We start from the raw sequence: 18,374 nt of genomic DNA, 5'->3' as shown, positions 1-18,374 counted from the left end.
GTTTAAATGCACCCCACTGTTCACATCTTTCTTAAAAATTCTAACATCTGTGATTATGATATTACAATACCCTGATCCTGCTATTCCTTTCTTCTTGCTTCATCTTCCAAAACTCTTGGGTATAGTTCTCATCCCTCTTGTATACCCTCCTTCAGAGAACTACCTGCTTTAACAGCTCTATTCTGGTATCTTATTTGCATATTACTTTATGGTTTATAATATGCTATAATGTTTCATTTGAACCTTTTAATTCTGAAAGGTAGATCTTAGTGCACCCATTTTACAGATGAACAAAATGAAGTTGAGATAACTGCCTTACCTAGTAAGTGGTTGAGTTTTCAGGAACTTGAATTCAGGTCTTTTGACCCTGAATTTCATGCATTAACCACACTCCCAAGTCAACTATTTGCCTGACTGCTTTAAGTGCTCTTTTATTTCTAAAGGATTGCTACAGTGACTCAAACCTGTGAACACCAAATTCCTTTAGAGCTTAGGGAAAATAGTTATCAAAAGTCTCATCACAGAGACTGAGGTGGGACCAGAGTACTATTCTATAGTTATATTGGCTCAAGTTATTTTAGCCTGTACATCAAGTATAAATTTTTCATCTTACATCACTATAATCTGGTTCCTTCTTGCCATCTTATCTCTACTTTTCAAAACCAACCCCTTCTTTATTCAGGTTGGTATCCTCAAGTGTTCTATTTCACCTCTGTTCACAGTAGTTCCAGAAATTAAAAATGCCCTTCCACAATCATTACTTTGTGTAATGGTAAATAAAGAGACCTTGATTCTAGTTCCAGCTCTGTGATCTTGGGAAGACACTCTTCTACTAAACTCATTTCCTTATCTGTAAAATAAAGAGGTACACTTAGAAGTTGGAATTTCCTTCTAGTTTAAAAATTGTACTGTTATCTACAGGTCTACTTGATACCATTGTATATATATTTTATTGGCTTAATTGGTAAATTTGAGAAAGTTTTGTATTCACATACAAACATTATCATACAAGAAAGCCAAGGCTTTGGGAATAGATTATAGTGATAACTAAATTTAAGTCTCCCAGAATAGATACATGGTCTTGGGTCACAGCTTTCTGAGCCCCAATTTCCTTATCTGTTTTTCCTTATCTGTAACCCTCTAAGGTCCTTACAGATTTGTCCTGAAGATTAACATCAAAATGGAAAGGAATGTGAGAAAATTGTATACTTGTAAACAAAACCAGCCCTATACAAATATAAGTTGTTAGAAATTATATTGTTTCTGGTGGTTGATAAAATATAATCAAAGAAAAGTGCTTCCATAAAAGTTTTATTTATCCCCACAACAACCCTGTGAGGTAGGGTGATAAGGGCATTTGAAGATGAGAAAACTAAATCTACATTACTTGTTCACGGCTATACTGCATAGTAAATAAGTAGAAATTAAATTGAAATTTTTAAATGTCCATGACTTTATATTGATTCACGTGGAAACAGGTAGAGAGAATATTAACTCCCCCCTACCTTAATGCCAAAAGGACACTGCCTTGAAAAATCCCATTTCAAAAGATGAAAGTAGTATTTCATTGCTTATTTCTAAAAAGATTTATAAAATAAAAAAATAGTGAAATATTTTACAGGTAATATATATAATGGTCTCATTCAGGGACATGTCCTTCAGCTGTGTATATGATCAACTATTCCAAGTCCTAGAAATGCAAAGTCTTAAAAAAGTATGAAAGACAAAAATGATAATGAGCAGTAGCCTCAATCTTCTTTATTATTCCTCCATGTATCTTGAAAAAGTTCTGTGAAATCTGGTCCCACGTTTAAAAAAGAAACCCTACTACAAAGATAATGTCTGGTAAATTTTTATTTTGTTGCCTAGTCTCAAAACACTGTCACATTACTTAAAACAGTGCACTATTTCCCAAACCTGGCCATTGAGAATCACTGGGAAAGCTTTAAAAAAATATACAGAGATCCACGCTAGAGCCAGTGAGACAATTTTCCAGAGGTAGGCCCCAGGAATCTGTATTTTAAAAGCTCCTTAGTGTAATTCTAATGCAGTCAGGGTTGGGAACCACTGATTTATCTTACTACTATCAAAACCATTAACTAGAATAAATCTGTTGCTTTCATATCCCCTTTTTTAAAAGATCTCAAAACGTGTAATATCCCCAGAACTCTTCCCTCTGAACAAGTAATTTCAATTCAAGATACAGAGAAACATTTTATAAAGATGTATCCTAGTTAGTGAGACTTGGATTCCAGTAATAATTTAAGTAGCATTTAAAGATAAGATACTGAGTTTTGTGGTTCCTATTCTGAAAATCTTAAATGTATGTAATATAGGTTCCTTGTAGGCTTTCAATTTAGGGGAAGACATGAAAAGTAATGACATAAGCACATCAGCACTAAAAAAATACTATACTCAAATATAGCTCATGAGAGGAATAAAAAAGTGAATGAATGACAATCAAAGGCCTTTTGGCCCATACATTTTTGTTCCCAGTCCACTCTTCCCCTATAAGGGGAAATAAAATAAACATTCTTTCCTAGTTGCTTGGCATAGTTATTCAGTGGGTAACTATTAACTAAGTTAATTTAGATACACAAGATTTAAGAGAGATAACAAATAAATACCTAGGAAGACAAAGAGAAGTCAGGTCAGAAAACCTTAACTAGCTAATAATGTAGTATATAACACCATCATATTAGTACAATTATATGAAGGCTTCAGTGTCCTTTACATTTCAGATTTGTGTGATTGACACAGACGTGGAAGAGATCTGGTCCTTATGAAGAATTCTGTGCTCGCTGGCAAGATTTGTAGGTATAATGAAATGTTTTCTTCACTGATGAGATGAAGTCTCTCTGTTTTTCAGGCAAGTTGACTGAACAGAACAATGAGAAACAAACTTCTTTAGAAGGTTGAATGAAAATAATATATCTAGCTGAAAAAGTCATTGGCCAAAGATACTTTTCTAAAAAAGCCATTCTATGTTAACCCTTAAAAAAAAAAGAGAGAGAAATATAAAAAAAAAACAATGTACACATCCATTTCACTGATAGTTACAAGAAAATAGCTGTTTATAGAAGTTACATAATGCTTTCAACAAATCCCCAACAATTTTGGGGAAACAGATAAAGCCATCAGGTAAATAAATATACATACTAGCTAATATAAAACAATTTATGGTTACGAATTGTCATCAATTTTTTTAGGACCCAAGGAGAAATATGGTGATATAAATCTGATTAGGGCTACATATATTACATGGAATTAAAAAACACAACTGATTAAAACATCCTCTAACAATGATACAAATATTTAAAAGAATGTCTTAAAAGTCAGACATTTATTACTGGAAATAGCACAATTTTAATATGTACTTCAGAGTTTTAATGTGTATACAGGTCACTTTTGCTGTGTCTCATCAGGTATCAATCTCTCCTGCATTTACTACAGTCAGTTTTTTAGGAGTTCACATTTTCTGTGTGAGCGGAAGGGGCTGGGCACATCTAAATTAAAAAAATATACACCTCCAGTTAACCAAATGGAAGTGTTTAACATTTACCAACAGAGAAAGACAAGACAGGGGTGGGTAATGGGAAGATAAAACATTATATTAAGATTGAAGGAAGCTAAATTGTCTCTTTATAAATTATTTTAAATTTTTATTAAATTTAAAATGACCCAAGTAAAGTAATGAAGAAAAAAATATATTAATTTGGTCTCAAGAAATTTTCTCAGGCCATATAAAATTTCCCTTAGTTTATGTCTTTATGGAAGCTTGTTATACTTGATTCATTTATCAGCTGACTTAAAGGAACAATCTCCTAGCATGGGACCGAAAACAACTCTTACCATTAATAAAAGACAATTTAAAAAATGATGTTTATTATTAAAGTGCCCACCGGCACAATGATATAGGTGCTTACATCTCCCTTTAAATTATGGGAAAGCCCTTTGAAACTGTATTTACTTATTCAGGAAAACTTTCAGCAATTATAATGTGTGCTGAAAGTTCAGATCTTGTACAGGGTTTGGGTTTTGCTGTTTGAGCATAAAAAGGAGTGGAGCAGGGAGAAATGTAACTAGGTTCACAATTTTGAGCAAGAGCATATGTAAAGGTAACGTATGTACATTTTATTTCAAGAAAGACAAGACAAACAGCGTAAAGATGCCCATATGCCCTAAAGATAAATACATTTCAAAGATTCTCATTAAAATGAATCTGTAGTATTTTTTCCTGCAAGCAAAATACCTTTCTTTAAATTAAAAAAAAAAAATCAGTATTCTGAATTGCAAATGCTTTTGCTTTTTTTGCAGAAAATCTGCCATGATTATTTTTTTAATGAATAAGGATTTTCCACAAAACAGGCTTGCTCTACATGCTAGATTTTTAAACATTTCAGTGACACAATATGCTAACTACATACACAACAGATAATATAGTAAGAAAACACTCAACCTGATGAAAAGTTAAAATCTTCATTAATACACTGAAAATTGACATAACTCATGCCTTTAAAATCAAAAATACAAAAATTAAATGTTTTCCTAAAAAGATTTCCTTATTTTAAGGATTCATTTGAAAATGAAGCTGCATGTAATTTGTACAGTAAGTTGTACAAGTAAACAGGTAATATACATAAAAAATTAATTGACATACTCAATTATCAGTTGTCCACCTTTAATTTCCAATACTGTACTTTCTTAACAAGCATACAAAATATCAAACTTCTCTTTAGAAAAAGTGCTGTTCTTTGACATCCTTTACATAAAAACAGTCTGAGCCTGTGGCATGTTAATGCAGTTGAGAGGCAAAGCATACTAACTTTTACAAATTCTACCTTCCATAAAAAGCCTCTCGAAAAGGAGATTACACGCCACTATAAAAATATCAACCTCTTGTGGTAGCTGCATTAGAGAACCAAGGCTTGAAGACTATTTTCATATAGCATAGAAAAACCACTATGAGAGCATATTAACTGCATTGGTGGCTTGGGAGTGTACTGTGCCACAGGATTATGCATAGCTACTGTTAGGTACCAAGACTGTTACACAGAGTTTTAAATTGATTGTAACCGAGAGCATAACAGAGGTACTACCAGCCCATGCAAAATAACTAAAAATACTGAGTCACTGTGCTGAATACTTCATTCCTGGAGAAAACCAAAGGCAGCAGTAACTAAATCAAGCCCAACAGGTGACCAAACCCATTCTCCTCAAAGATTGGTGAGCACAGTGAAGTCTGAGGTATACCTTTATCCATTAAATCTGTGTGCCATTGCAAGATATTACCATTTGGGAATATACGCCATCACAATGGTTTAAATCTTTTGAATATTAGTCATTCATATATTCTTATCTACCCAGTCTCTTGATTTTTGTAAAGATTTCACCTACAGTAGAATATTACAGAAACAAAATATAAATGCATGTCTTCTAAATGAAACTTACATGGACTAAAATAGAGAATATTTTTAAACAAATATACAATATGCAGGCAGACAAAGCAGGAAAACGGCCATTCAAATGTATAATAAAAAACTAAAAATTGACTATTTCCAGAAAACTATGAAGCGCCTCAACTAAAAGGAATGCATAATGAAATTCTAATCTAATATAGGTCAAAAATGTAAAAAGGTTATAAACCTTAACAGGAAAAATAAAACAACTTTTACTGGCCATTCCTGTTGAAATGAGAATCGTAAAGTAACAGAAAAGTGGCTACAAACCCACTTAGAGCACCAAACAGAGAGAAAATAAAAGTCCATTTTCATCTCTGTTATTATCATAAAATCCTGTGTGACTACAGGTCAAACTGCTGGTGGCAGAAACAGAATTCTTTATAAACTGCAGATGTCCTGTACATAAAAAAATTTCACTGGAAATTGCACTAGTTCTAAAGACTCTTCTGTTTTAGCCTACCTACTGTATGTATTCAATCTGAGATAGATAAAGTCTCTTTCTGTAACCCTTGATTATTATTGGGCACCAAAGATAAGAAAAGCAAGACAGGGTACAAAAATGCAAAATTTCAACAGTAATGGCGATGTTTTTGTCTTAGTCCAAAAGGGTCCTCTCCCCCTTCAGTGATTTGACAAGTCTTTGTACTTAATCTGGGGGCAGCAAATCATGCAAGCGAAATCTGTCTCTGATGTGAGGTCGAACATCTTCATTCTGTGTGGAAAAAGAGACAATTTTTTGAAAGCCACATAATTTCAAAGATATGATTATAACATTAGAAACATTCTTTGCAGAGAAAATATACTATTTTATTTTATAATTAAAATTTTATTATTGTTTGTCAAATATAGATATACTACACAGACATAATTAACTCAATTAAATTTAGGTTAAAGAAAACTTTCATTAAAGTTTTAATTTCATAAGAACAATGAAGCAATAAGAGGCCAAACAAAAACATAGCTAAAGGGGTTAAGCCACTGAATTCTACTTTCTACATTAGTCTTTAAAGTTGACTGATCCATGGATATAGAAAAATAATTCTGAGAATAAAGTTTCAGTGACATAGCATTAATTCTAGTTGTGAATTATGAAAGCAAAATGGAATCAATGTTATTTCAAACCCAATCTGTTAGTGATTTATAAGAGGAAGTCTACTGAAATAAACATTCAACCTATAAATTTAATACTGATAAGCATAATTTTAATATATAAAGTTCAAAAAATGCACATAATGCTTTTTAACCTTTGCCCCAATCTCCCACCACAGTTGACTTTATTTATTTATTTATTTAGTTATTTATTTATTTTAGAGAGATGGAGTCTGGCTGTGTTGCCTAGGCTGGCCTCGAACTCCTGGGCTTGTGATCCTCCCACCTCAGCCTCCCAAGTAGCTGGGACTACAGGTGTATGCAACCACACCTGGCTCATAATTGACTTTAAATGTCAGTATGTAAGATGAAGAAATTAAAAAGGAGATTTATTTTAATATAGTTGAGCAAACAGAAACACAATATGAAAAGATAAATTATAAGATATACTTACCAGTTCTACAAGCTTCTCCAGAAATGGAATCAATTTTAGGAGTTCATTGTCATTTTTATCCATAAACCAGCTTTCTATAGGGATTCCATTAGAAAGCTAAAACGATAAATAAGTAATTAAATCCACTTTTTACTTATATTTTGCCTAGTTTGGAAAAGCTTAAAAAAGAAAAGAACAGATTTAAGTAAACACTGCTTTAAAAGTTCCTTTTAAAAGGAATACCACCAGAGTTTTCACTGACAACTCAATAGTACAAGAGACAGATGTTAAAGAATAACTTGAAGCCTCTTGGTTTTTCAGTGTCATTTCTTCTCAGTGTATATAAAACTAAACAAGAAAGTTCCATTAAACCAAGTTTTACAGGGGTCATTAACATAATTTAAAACATTCCTTTATTCATTCAAGAAGTAATGACAATTAGTACAATGCTAGGCATTGTGAATGAAGGGATATTGCCAATCTAAACAGAGAACAAGAGCAGAACACATATACTTTTTTTTTTAAACACAGGGACCATTGTCCCATTCATTATTCTTTTCCCAAAAAGCAGCATGATAACCTGAAACATAGCAGAAACATTAACAAACTGACTCAGTGGCATTTCACTGAAGAAGAGTCTAAAAACAGTGTTATATATGAAATAGAGGATAACTGAAATGATTTTATCTAGGAACCAAGATGAAATTCTTAAAAACATATTTTAAAAGGCAAGCAAATAAAAGTAGGGATCTAAAGAAAACACATTTCAGTATCATATGCAGCTGTTCCCTTTTTTGCTTTTTATTATGGATATTTTGACACTCAAAAGTTAAGGGCTACTCTTGTTTTCATTTATACTCCCCATCCACTTTCCATTATCCCTATTCTGCACCGATTTACTGTAAAGCAAAATCTCAGAAATCTGTCACATGGACATATTTGTAATGGAAAATATATCTTGCGACGATGGCTCTTTAGTTACAGTTATATTTCAAAGGAATGTTAACAAAGGGTACAAATAGATTGACAGAATAGTCTAAGAAAATAATTCATAATGTGAAACCAAATAAACAGACCAGAAGAACACAGTTAAACAAATTATGTGATTAAAATTACTGATTTAATGACTGTTAAATGACATATATCTTATAGTTCCTTCTTAATCGGATTCACTACTCAGATTTTTCTTCATTTATGTTGCATTTCATTTAAAAGAAAAATTTCCGCAAGGAATATATGCTTTGGCATTTCTGATTCTAAAAACTGACACACTAAATGGAAATTCCACCAGTGAAAATTCTCTTGTTCTTCTCTCATCATTTTCTGTTTGCCAGTATTTGTCTTCATTGTATTTTTTCCAATCTGAATTTAACAACTTCTTCCTACCTGATATGCAAAGGCTTGTGGTGAGTTGTCAATTATTATAGTTTTTGAAAGATCTCTTCCAAGGATATTTAAGTCTTTTATATAGTTTCCTTGCACACACACACAATGTTCACGGAAAAGCCGGTGCCTAAACATAAAAATAAAAACAATCTCAAAAAAAAAAAAAAGATCTCTAAAAAGTACAACATATACTGAAATATGTAACACATACATATACCATAGGCTTTACAGGTTAAGCCTTATTATTCTCTCTCTCTCAAAGGAAATTCAAATATAAATGTGGGCCTAAGCTTTGGGCTACCATTTTACTATAAAAATTCTTAGGATTTATTGAAACCTTACAACCAAATATTACTATGCCTTAAAGAACTTTGGTTTATCCCAAAATGTTATAATATTAAATTATAAAGGGGGATTAAAAACTCTAAATTGTTTTTGTAGTTTATTTACCCAGAAAAGCTCAGCTCAGATGCAGCATCTGGTTGTCAGCGAGGTCCTGCTTTTTAACCAATTTTCCAGATGGTTGACTGAGGCACAAGGAGGTCAAGTGACTTGCCCAAGGTCACACAGTAAGTCAGTAGTTAGCCCCGCATTGGAACCCAGGATCCTCCTGGCTCCCAGTCCTTTGCTCTAACCAGTAGAACACACAGCCTCCCTATCCCTGTACATGCCAGAATAGAAAATATAAGAAGGAATGTTTTTGTGTTGGCATTTTTTAAAGTGTTTTTTTAGTTTTTCTTATAATTTTAGAAAAAAGGTGCTAAGGCCAAAACATTCCATCATTTCAACTTTTCCTAAATTAGTGTATGTGTATGATCATTTGAAAAGAGTGATTGAATGAAATGATGAATTCAGATTTAAATATTATAAATGTCAGCGGATGTTTCATCAATTTTAGATACTAAATATAAAAATGCTAAATCATTTTAGAAAGCTATCAATGGTTTTACAATAATAGTTACATACTACAGTAATTATGTAGTCTCAATTTATACTCAAAATATTAGTCTCTGAATATTATAACTGATACAGATATATTGATGTTTTTCACTTTGAAATACTCCATTCTGTACACATTAATTAGCTGGTAATTTGTCCTTTGCCACTAAACAACTTTTCAGGAGCTAGGGCCTACTTATACTTGTATTTTTAATTACATACTTTCAAGAAAGGGGTATTTTCTACCCACAAAATCTGTCACATTACTACCAAAATTAAATAAATAAATAAATAAATCACATACACACAAGTACAATCTCAACCTTAAAAAATATCAGTGCCAGTGGTGATGGCAAGGAGGAAGAATTTTACAAATAGTTCTTTCCCCTCTTATTGTAATCTAGGAATATTTTAATAATAATAGTCAAATGGTCATCTGCCTCTGGAAGATTTAAGACAATCCTATTTTGAAAAAAAACAAAGACTAGATAAAATAATTCAAGTCCTGGTTGGGCCTAAGTAAGATTCCGTATTTTATTTCCATAAACATTTGGATATGAGGAAATTGGAGAGGCAGGTACAGCACATGATGCAAAAGTCACTGTTGATGCCTCTTCGCCAACAGTAGCAAACTTGCTGAGACAAGAGACAATTGAAGGCTGGGCGCGGTGGCTCACGCCTGTAATCCTAGCACTCTGGGAGGCCAAGGTGGGTGGATTGTTTGAGCTCAGGAGTTCGAGACCAGCCTGAGGAAGAGTGAGACCCCGTCTCTACTAAAAATAGAAATTATATAGACAGCTAAAAAAAAATATATATATATATATATAGAAAAAAATTAGCCAGGCATGGTGGCACATGCCTGTAGTCCCAGCTACTCGGGAGGCTGAGGCAGGAGGATTGCTCAAGCCTAGGAGTTTGAGGTTGCTGTGAGCTAGGGTGACGCCATAGCACTCTAGCCCAGGCAACAGAACAAGACTCTGTCTCAAAAAAAAAGAGAGAGAGACAGACAATTGAATATGTATGTGGATACTATGGTTATTTTAATTAAATTACACTAAAAACCCGCCAGCCATTCAGGAATCTGAGGGTCCGTCTGCATGTATTTGCAGTGTTAGAAAAAAAAGAGATGCCAGTCATCCAATAGCAGATCCTCCATGTCAACAAATTTGCATTTGAAACTCAAAGGATTCAGAGATTACAGAATTTTTCAGAATCTACCTTGTCACCAACATAGATAATCCCCTAGCATTCTAACAAATTCAATTTACTGTTCAAAAAGCTCTTATTTCAAGTCTTTCAAAATATAACTAGATAAAACAAAAGGAAAACTCCCAAATATGTAGATTTTATAAATCTAGTTTTAAAGAGAAGTATTAATTTATAACACATTAGAATAGCATGACTATTATTTGTTCCCCCATAAAATGAAAGCTACAAGAGGGAAGGGTTTGTTGCTCACCACTGTTCCCTGGAACACTGGAGTCATCAAAGCAAAATCATTTGTATACTTTTATTAAAGTTAGGTAAAATGAGCACAAATTACAATAGACTTTTGTGGATAGAAAATACCATTTCTTATTTGTATAACTGTAGCTTACTTATTTTGATCCTTTAGATTAAAAAATAAAAGATGTTACAATTCTATTTAGAAGGAAAAACACCTCTAAAATATGGACATTAGGAAAAGCCTTTCAGTGTAATTGCAACCACTCAATAATAAAGGTATTATTAACAGTAGAAAATTAAGTTTAGGATTTCCACTAAGACAATATGGGGAAAAGTATTCAAGGAAATTAACACCTAGCTATTAAAGCTTTTATGGGCCTGGCCGGGCGCGGTGGCTCACGCCTGTAATCCTAGCTCTGGGAGGCCGAGGCGGGTGGATCGCTCGAGGTCAGGAGTTCGAGACCAGCCTGAGCAAGAGTGAGACCCCGTCTCTACTAAAAATAGAAAGAAATTATCTGGCCAACTAAAAAATATATATACAAAAAAATTAGCCGGGCATGGTGGCTCATGCCTGTAGTCCCAGCTACTAGGGAGGCTGAGGCAGTAGGATCGCTTAAGCCCAGGAGTTTGAGGTTGCTGTGAGCTAGGCTGATGCCACGGCACTCACTCTAGCCCGGGCAACAAAGTGACACTCTGTCTCAAAAAAAAAAAAAAAAAAAAAGCTTTTATGGGCCTTTTTTGTCATCATCTGTCAGCTTTTGGTCAAAAACTCAAAAAACTAACTAACTCCTTCCTCTTAAAGGATACATCAAGTCTGCTGCAGTCTTAATATGTCACTTCAGTTGACAGAAATAATGGAACTAATTTTCCAAATGTTTTAAAATCACCCAGAGAACTCCCACCTAACTAGGAACACAGTGCATCTGCTCACTCCAGGCACACACAAGGAACAGAGTCCTGAATAAACCAACTGTAATTTCCAATTAAATTCATGTAACATTTCCTTTCCATGGAAGATAAATTTGCTCTTGGAAAAAAGCAAAAGAGTTTAATTTGATCCTTTCTGTGAAAAATTAACTTTTATTTCTCCATGCCATTAAAAAGGTAATAAAACATGCATTATCTTTGACACATAAGAAGGTGAAACATCATGCACATAGTGGAAAAATTTCACACAGTCCTCCACCCTCCATCTCCCCCCAATCCCAAAAGAAATGAGGATATAGATGTCACATTGAATAAAACATGTTTGATTTTTGTATTCTTTAAAGAACGTCTGTCTGGAGGTAAATCATTAGGAACTCTTAAACAGTTTTGGGGCTTTAAAAAATTCATTTATTTTCACCATTCAACACAATTTAAATCTCTACATATGCAGCCAAATGAAAATGGCCATTAAAATTAAATAAAATGAGCAACTTAATAGATGAGTGTGACAGACATTTCCACTATTTCTTAATTAAATTTACCTGACCAGTTGCTTTTTAGGGTCTAGTATGTTCAGTAACTTGTCTGCATACACCTTCTTAGAAGCAGTAAAAAGAATGATCTATAAATTCAGGGGAAAAGAAGTAATCATTATACATCGTCTAAATATGGGTACTATACTAAATAAAATAAAAATACATATGTAATCAGCTTAAGCCTGTGTACCTCATACATCTGAGACATTCGTTCCAGGAATTCCCTGAAGAATGGTCTTAATCTCACATAAACCTGAAGAAATACAAAGATAGGTTTCAGCAAATAACATAAAATGAAAACCACTTATTTTAAAGGTATCTTGTGATCTAACTTTGGACATATAATTAAAAGTTCATTTTTTAAAATAGAAATGTTTACTAAGTACCACTCAAACCAAACATTTCACATACAAGAGATCACTTACAACAATCTTTTGGTAGGGTAATAATAATCATTGGTGATCATTTCACTTTTAATAGTTAAATAGCAGCATACAAGGTAACAGTACTTCATTGGAATATAATTTTAATAAACATTTAAACTAAAAATGAATGGAAGGTGTCCCTCTGAGATTTTGATCCACCAATCAACTCCATCTTCCAGCCAGGTAGCATCCATCCAATTATTAGGCAGGCTGTGTGTCCACCTCTAGCTGACCTGTCTCAATGACCTTCCTCAATAATTACTCAGAATTTCTTCTCAACAATCACCTGCTAAAAATTTCTTTAAGTTTGTTTCTATTAAGGTAAATAATATTCAAGAAGGAGATGTCTGGATTGGTGGGTTTAAAGAACCACAATTTTTCAGATATCAATCTTGCTGTTCTACATTTAATGATTCACATGTGGCATCTAATTTAGCATTACTGGGCTACTTAAGATTAAACATACAACAAACACACCAGTTCTCAAAAATCTGGCCAATGTGTACCCAAAGAGCTGTCTTATATACATTATTTTCTTATTTCTGTGTCTGTCTTCTTGCCAGTATTTAATGTAGCTCTTATAATATACCTTAATATTCAAAAAGCAGAAACATGATCCATGACTATCCACTAAAATTATATTTAAAAAGATGTCTTCAGGAAATTATAGAGAAATAAAAAATTTTTAAATTTTGTACTCCACTCAAAGGTGACTATTAGCTTCAGATACCATGAATAACAAATATTTATTGAACCAGGTTCACTGGATTCAGATTTTTTAAAAACATACTCTCCTCCCCCCCCCAAAAAACACATGAAAACCCCCCAAAAAACATACCCTCTGTGGTAGCAACAAATTCAAATCCAGGCTTAGTGGAGTTTAATTCTGGCATCCATCTACATGGCACAGGAAAATGCCCCTATAACAAAAATCTAGTTCTGGGAATGTTTTAGGGCAAAATGGAGACAGCATGCAAAGGATTCTTGGAAATAGGGACTATGTTTTACCAATCATTATAATTTCCAAAGTCCAAAATATATAAGACAAATATATAGTAGGTACCTGATAAAAATTTGTTCAGTAAATGAAGTAGAATTGCCTAAAGTTAGGCAACAGAGATAAATAAAGAGAAGCAAGCCTACATGACTACAACTACTGAACTTCCTTAAGAACTGACTGCTTAAAGAAGACAAATACTGAATGATTATTACTTTGCTAATATCATTCTGTCCCCATCTCTGGGCTGGATAAAGGTTTGGTTGTTTTTAATCCTATTAGTCTTGGCTAGTAAGAAACAAAGTAGGCTATATACCCCTCTCCTCCTAGCAAACAAAAATAACCAAATCCTTGTATCCAATCGCCATCATTTAGGATGAGGTATAAGAAATTATAATTACTCTTCTAATCAATTTTAACATTTTCATCCTGACATTCAGTATAGTTTGTAGCCTTGGTTGAAAACCACACACATCTTATTTGTTTGGTAAGCCAAATAATGATAGATTTTTGTTTTGTTTCGTGTTTTTTTGTTGAGACAGAGTCTCACTCTGTTGCCTGGGCTAGAGTGAGTGCCGTGGCGTCAGCCTAGCTCACAGCAACCTCAAACTCCTGGGCTCAAGCAATCCTTCTGCCTCAGCCTCCCAAGTAGCTGGGACTACAGGCATGCACAACCATGCCCGGCTAATTTCTCTCTCTCTCTTTATATGTATTTTTAGCTGTTCATATAATTTCTTTCTATTTTTAGTAGAGACGGGTCTCATTCTTGCTCAGGCTGGTCTCAAACTCCTGGGCTCAAACAATCCGCCCACCTCGGCCTCCCAGAGTGCTAGGATTATAGGCGTGAGCCACTGCGCCCGGCCAATGATAGATTTTGATGTATTAATATTACTATTTTACGGGCAAAATCATTTTTATTAACTATGGGTCTTTTCAAAACAGATTTGTGATAGTTAAGAAAAACCAATACTTTTTACGAATTACCTTATTTCAACGTGGATGATAAACTATGAACCATCAAGAGCCTTTTGTTGTCAATGTTCAGCACTTGAATGCATTTAATAACCAAAAATATTTCATTTTTGCATATGTATTTTTCATTTATTTTCAATATCCCTGTTATCACCTGCTTCATATACAAGTTGAGTATCCTTTATCCTAAATGCTTGGGACCAGAAGTGTTTCGGATTTTGGATTTTTTTTCAGATTTTGGAATATCTGCACTATACTAGTTGAGCATCCCTAATCCAAAGATCTAAAATCCAAAATGCTCCAATTGAGCATTTCCCTGGAGCATCATGTCAGCACTCAAGAAGTTTCAGATTTTGGAGCATTCTGGATTTAAAATGATTGGATTAGGGATACTCAACCTATAGTAAACTAAGATAAACAGGACCTCTTGAGATTCATTTCTTCTAACACAACACTGCACAGGAATACTTCTATTTAAACCATACTTTCCAAGCATAAGTGGAACACTGTTCACGGATAACATTTTCCAACCCCTTATACAGTGACTTCCAGATTAGGTCAAAACTGTAACTTCATCATACATTCTACTACTTTGACTATATTTAAATATACATCTTAAAACTTGACAGTGCTTTTAAAATGTGTTTGTTTACCAGGGATAAAAGGTGGCACTGAACATGGAGGGATACCTTGCTAGAGTGTTTCCTTACCATGAGAACAGAAAGAATTGTTGACCGTAATAATACCTATTCTCAGAACAGATTCACCATTTAAACAGGAAGGTGTTTTAGGATTAAAAAACAGATAGAGACTGAGGAAGTTAGTGAAAAAAATAATGTAGAAAGGTACAAAGTAACAATGAGCAGGTCTAGGGTTAGGGCCACATGAGGTACTGTCAGGTGATACAAAGGCAAAATTTGAGAAGCAGAAGTAGAGACAGATATAAGGCCAGCAGTGTTGGCATTTGGATATATTACAAGTGTGAACAGAAATATATACAAATCAAGAAGCACCAAGTATTGCCCAGTAGAAACAAAGAACATTTATCAGGTACATATAACACAATGAGTTTAATTCTTGAGACTGCCATTACTTATTGTGTCATCTCTATTAGGTCACAGAAATACAGATATATAGATGCACACAAAGACATGCCTCCAAATACTTCAAAATCTATTCCATAGATGCCATTAGCTCCATTTTTCTTCTACCTTTATTCTCATACGAAAATTCCTTTCCTGAGCTGCCTACTTCCCATTTTCTTCATTTCCTTTCTCTACTTACTATTTTAACAACCATCCTTCTTCAACTTGCAACTCTTCAAAACTATGTAGTCTCGCAAACGCCAAAACCTTCATTTCAGTCTACAGGGTGAATGTAGCTAAATGTACCTTTATTTACAAAATATTCATTACAAAATTTTACAAAATTTTCTTTATGTATGGCAACTTTTGGGACACCCTGTTGTATACATATGTTCTTCCAAATCTACAGTAATTATTGTATCTATGCTATAAATAGTTTTAATCCTCCTCAATAAACCAAAAAATAAGTCATAAGTTTAAAAATGATGCCTGATGTGATAATGAAAAACAATTATATAAAAATATTATACAAGATGGACTACTTCTCTACTGAAGATAGGGATTTATGAATGTTTTATATAAAACCTTTAAAATAAAACTTTATTAGGAATGATATCTGCAAAACTGATAACAAAGCTAATCTTATACAATGTGTTGTGGACTGATTTTACCAAAATTTAAATTTTATATAGAAAATTAAGAACCCCACTATATTAACATCACTTATGAATAATACCTGATAGCCTGCATTTTCTTTGGTATTAAAATAAGGAGAATTTCCTACAGTTGTCTATAGATAGTACAAATAGGACATTAATGGTTAACAGAACTGGATAAAGTAGTCATTAAAATAGCATGTACTTATAAGTTGATTATAAATATTGTGTGGTAAAGTCTAAATTGAAATTTCTATCTAATTATGCAATTTCACGTTATGCACTAATTTCTATTAGTTTATTAACCCTTAATTTAATGCCATAGATTAAAGCCTTCATCTAATATCACAGATAATTTTAACACTATGAAAAAAGAGTAAAAAACAAAACCCCATCCAAAGACAAGTAGTTTCAATTTGTGGTCAAGTGGCTAAGAAAAAATTATCTTACATGTGAGTCTTTTTAGGAAAAACATAGCCACAGGGTGGGGGGGGGGGGGAGTGTGTGTGTGTGTGTGTGTGTGTGTGTGTGTTTATTTTACGAGACAGTGTCTTGTGTGTGTGTGTTTATTTTACGAGACAGTGTCTTGTGTGTGTGTGTGTGTTTATTTTACGAGACAGTGTCTTGTGTGTGTGTGTGTTTATTTTACGAGACAGTGTCTTGTGTGTGTGTGTGTGTGTGTGTTTATTTTACGAGACAGTGTCTTGTGTGTGTGTGTGTGTGTGTGTTTATTTTACGAGACAGTGTCTTGCTGCCCAGGCAGGGTGGGGGTGGGGTGTGTGTGTGTGTGTGTTTATTTTACGAGACAGTGTCTTGCTGCCCAGGCTGGAGTGCAGTGCTGCAATCATAGCTCACTGCAGCCTGAAACTCTACAGCCTTGAACTCCTGGGCTCAAGTGATCCTTCTGCCTCAGCCTCTCCAGTAGCAGCTGGTACTACAGGCACCCACCACCACACCTGGCTAATTTTTTCATTTTTTTGTAGAGACAGAGTCTTGCTATATTGCCTAGGCTAGTCTTGAACTCCTGGCCTGAAGCAAAGTGATCCTCTCACCTTAAGCCTGCCAAAGTGCTGGGATTATTTAATAGGCATGAGCCACCGCACCTAGCCTTATTGCTACATTATAGCAATAGGCTAAAAAATGATAAATTCAGTGGGATTCATCCACTTAAGATCATAGCATGTTTTCCTTTAAACAAAATGATTGGTGACTATTAAATTTAATTAGCAGTAAGAATTGCAGCAGTAGAAAACTAACAATGTTGGGGGGAATATAAAGAATGAGATGCTACAATTAACTGAAAAATCTCACCACCACATGAATACAAGTGGCTCTGCCAATTTTTCTCACCCTTCTGTACACCTCAGTTTCCCCATCTATAAAATGGATGTAATAACAGTACCTACTCATAGGTTGTCATAAGGATTAAAGAAGTTAAAATATGTAAAGCACCTAGAACGATGCTTTGTACATTTAAAGTATCAACAGCTGTTAGCTATGATTATTATCTACCTGATTATTTAAGAATAATGAGACATAATAGCTGGAATGAGTATGATGCTATGGTGCAGAACTGGGTAACCTCAATTCCCAAGAGAAAGCTCTACAGCTACAATCTATACTTTTAGAAGGACAGTAATAACTGTATCAGTTAATAGTTTAACTATTTAGCTTAGTTAACATTTTCTTAGCATTCATACATGAGCAGAGACAAAACCCAAATCTCTAAGGAAAGAAAGTTGCTCAGGTAAGCCCTGTGGCGACCTCAATTTCATAACCCACTGAGTGATTTTATAGTCATCTTTTGATTTGCTAAGTTCCAATAAGAGGTAAATGGATGCTGAGGGTAGGATGTGTAAGTTCTGTGCCTACCCATGAATCTGAGGATAAACAGATAAATACTAAAACATCAGAACTAATGAAAATAAAAACAAAATAACAACAAAAATCCTCAAACTAAAAGCTTTCATAAAACCTTACTCTATTAAATGGAAATCAATTTGAAAAGGAATTGTTTAAAG

The 18,374-nt window shown here is 33.8% G+C and overlaps 1 protein-coding gene across 2 annotated transcripts in view; it reads right to left on the bottom strand.

Moving 5' to 3' along the window:
* Window positions 1-1,295: 1,295 nt before the first annotated feature.
* The window catches only part of CTDSPL2 (CTD small phosphatase like 2), a 92,606-nt gene continuing 75,527 nt past the window's right edge, over window positions 1,296-18,374 (bottom strand). For both annotated transcript variants that reach the window (XM_045528056.1, XM_045528047.1), the window contains exons 9-13: window positions 12,409-12,471; window positions 12,225-12,304; window positions 8,371-8,497; window positions 7,006-7,101; window positions 1,296-6,174 (exon numbers count right to left, since the gene is read on the bottom strand). In XM_045528056.1, the coding sequence (XP_045384012.1) occupies window positions 6,109-6,174; window positions 7,006-7,101; window positions 8,371-8,497; window positions 12,225-12,304; window positions 12,409-12,471 (432 nt within the window). In that variant the 3' untranslated portion in view covers window positions 1,296-6,108. The remainder of the gene's footprint in view (window positions 6,175-7,005; window positions 7,102-8,370; window positions 8,498-12,224; window positions 12,305-12,408; window positions 12,472-18,374) is intronic.

This window comes from Lemur catta, chromosome 1, assembly GCF_020740605.2.
Source record: "Lemur catta isolate mLemCat1 chromosome 1, mLemCat1.pri, whole genome shotgun sequence".
Classification (NCBI taxonomy): Eukaryota; Metazoa; Chordata; class Mammalia; order Primates; family Lemuridae; genus Lemur; species Lemur catta.
The sequence above is the reverse complement of the archived record's forward strand: the minus strand, read 5'-3'. Positions and strand labels throughout refer to the sequence as shown.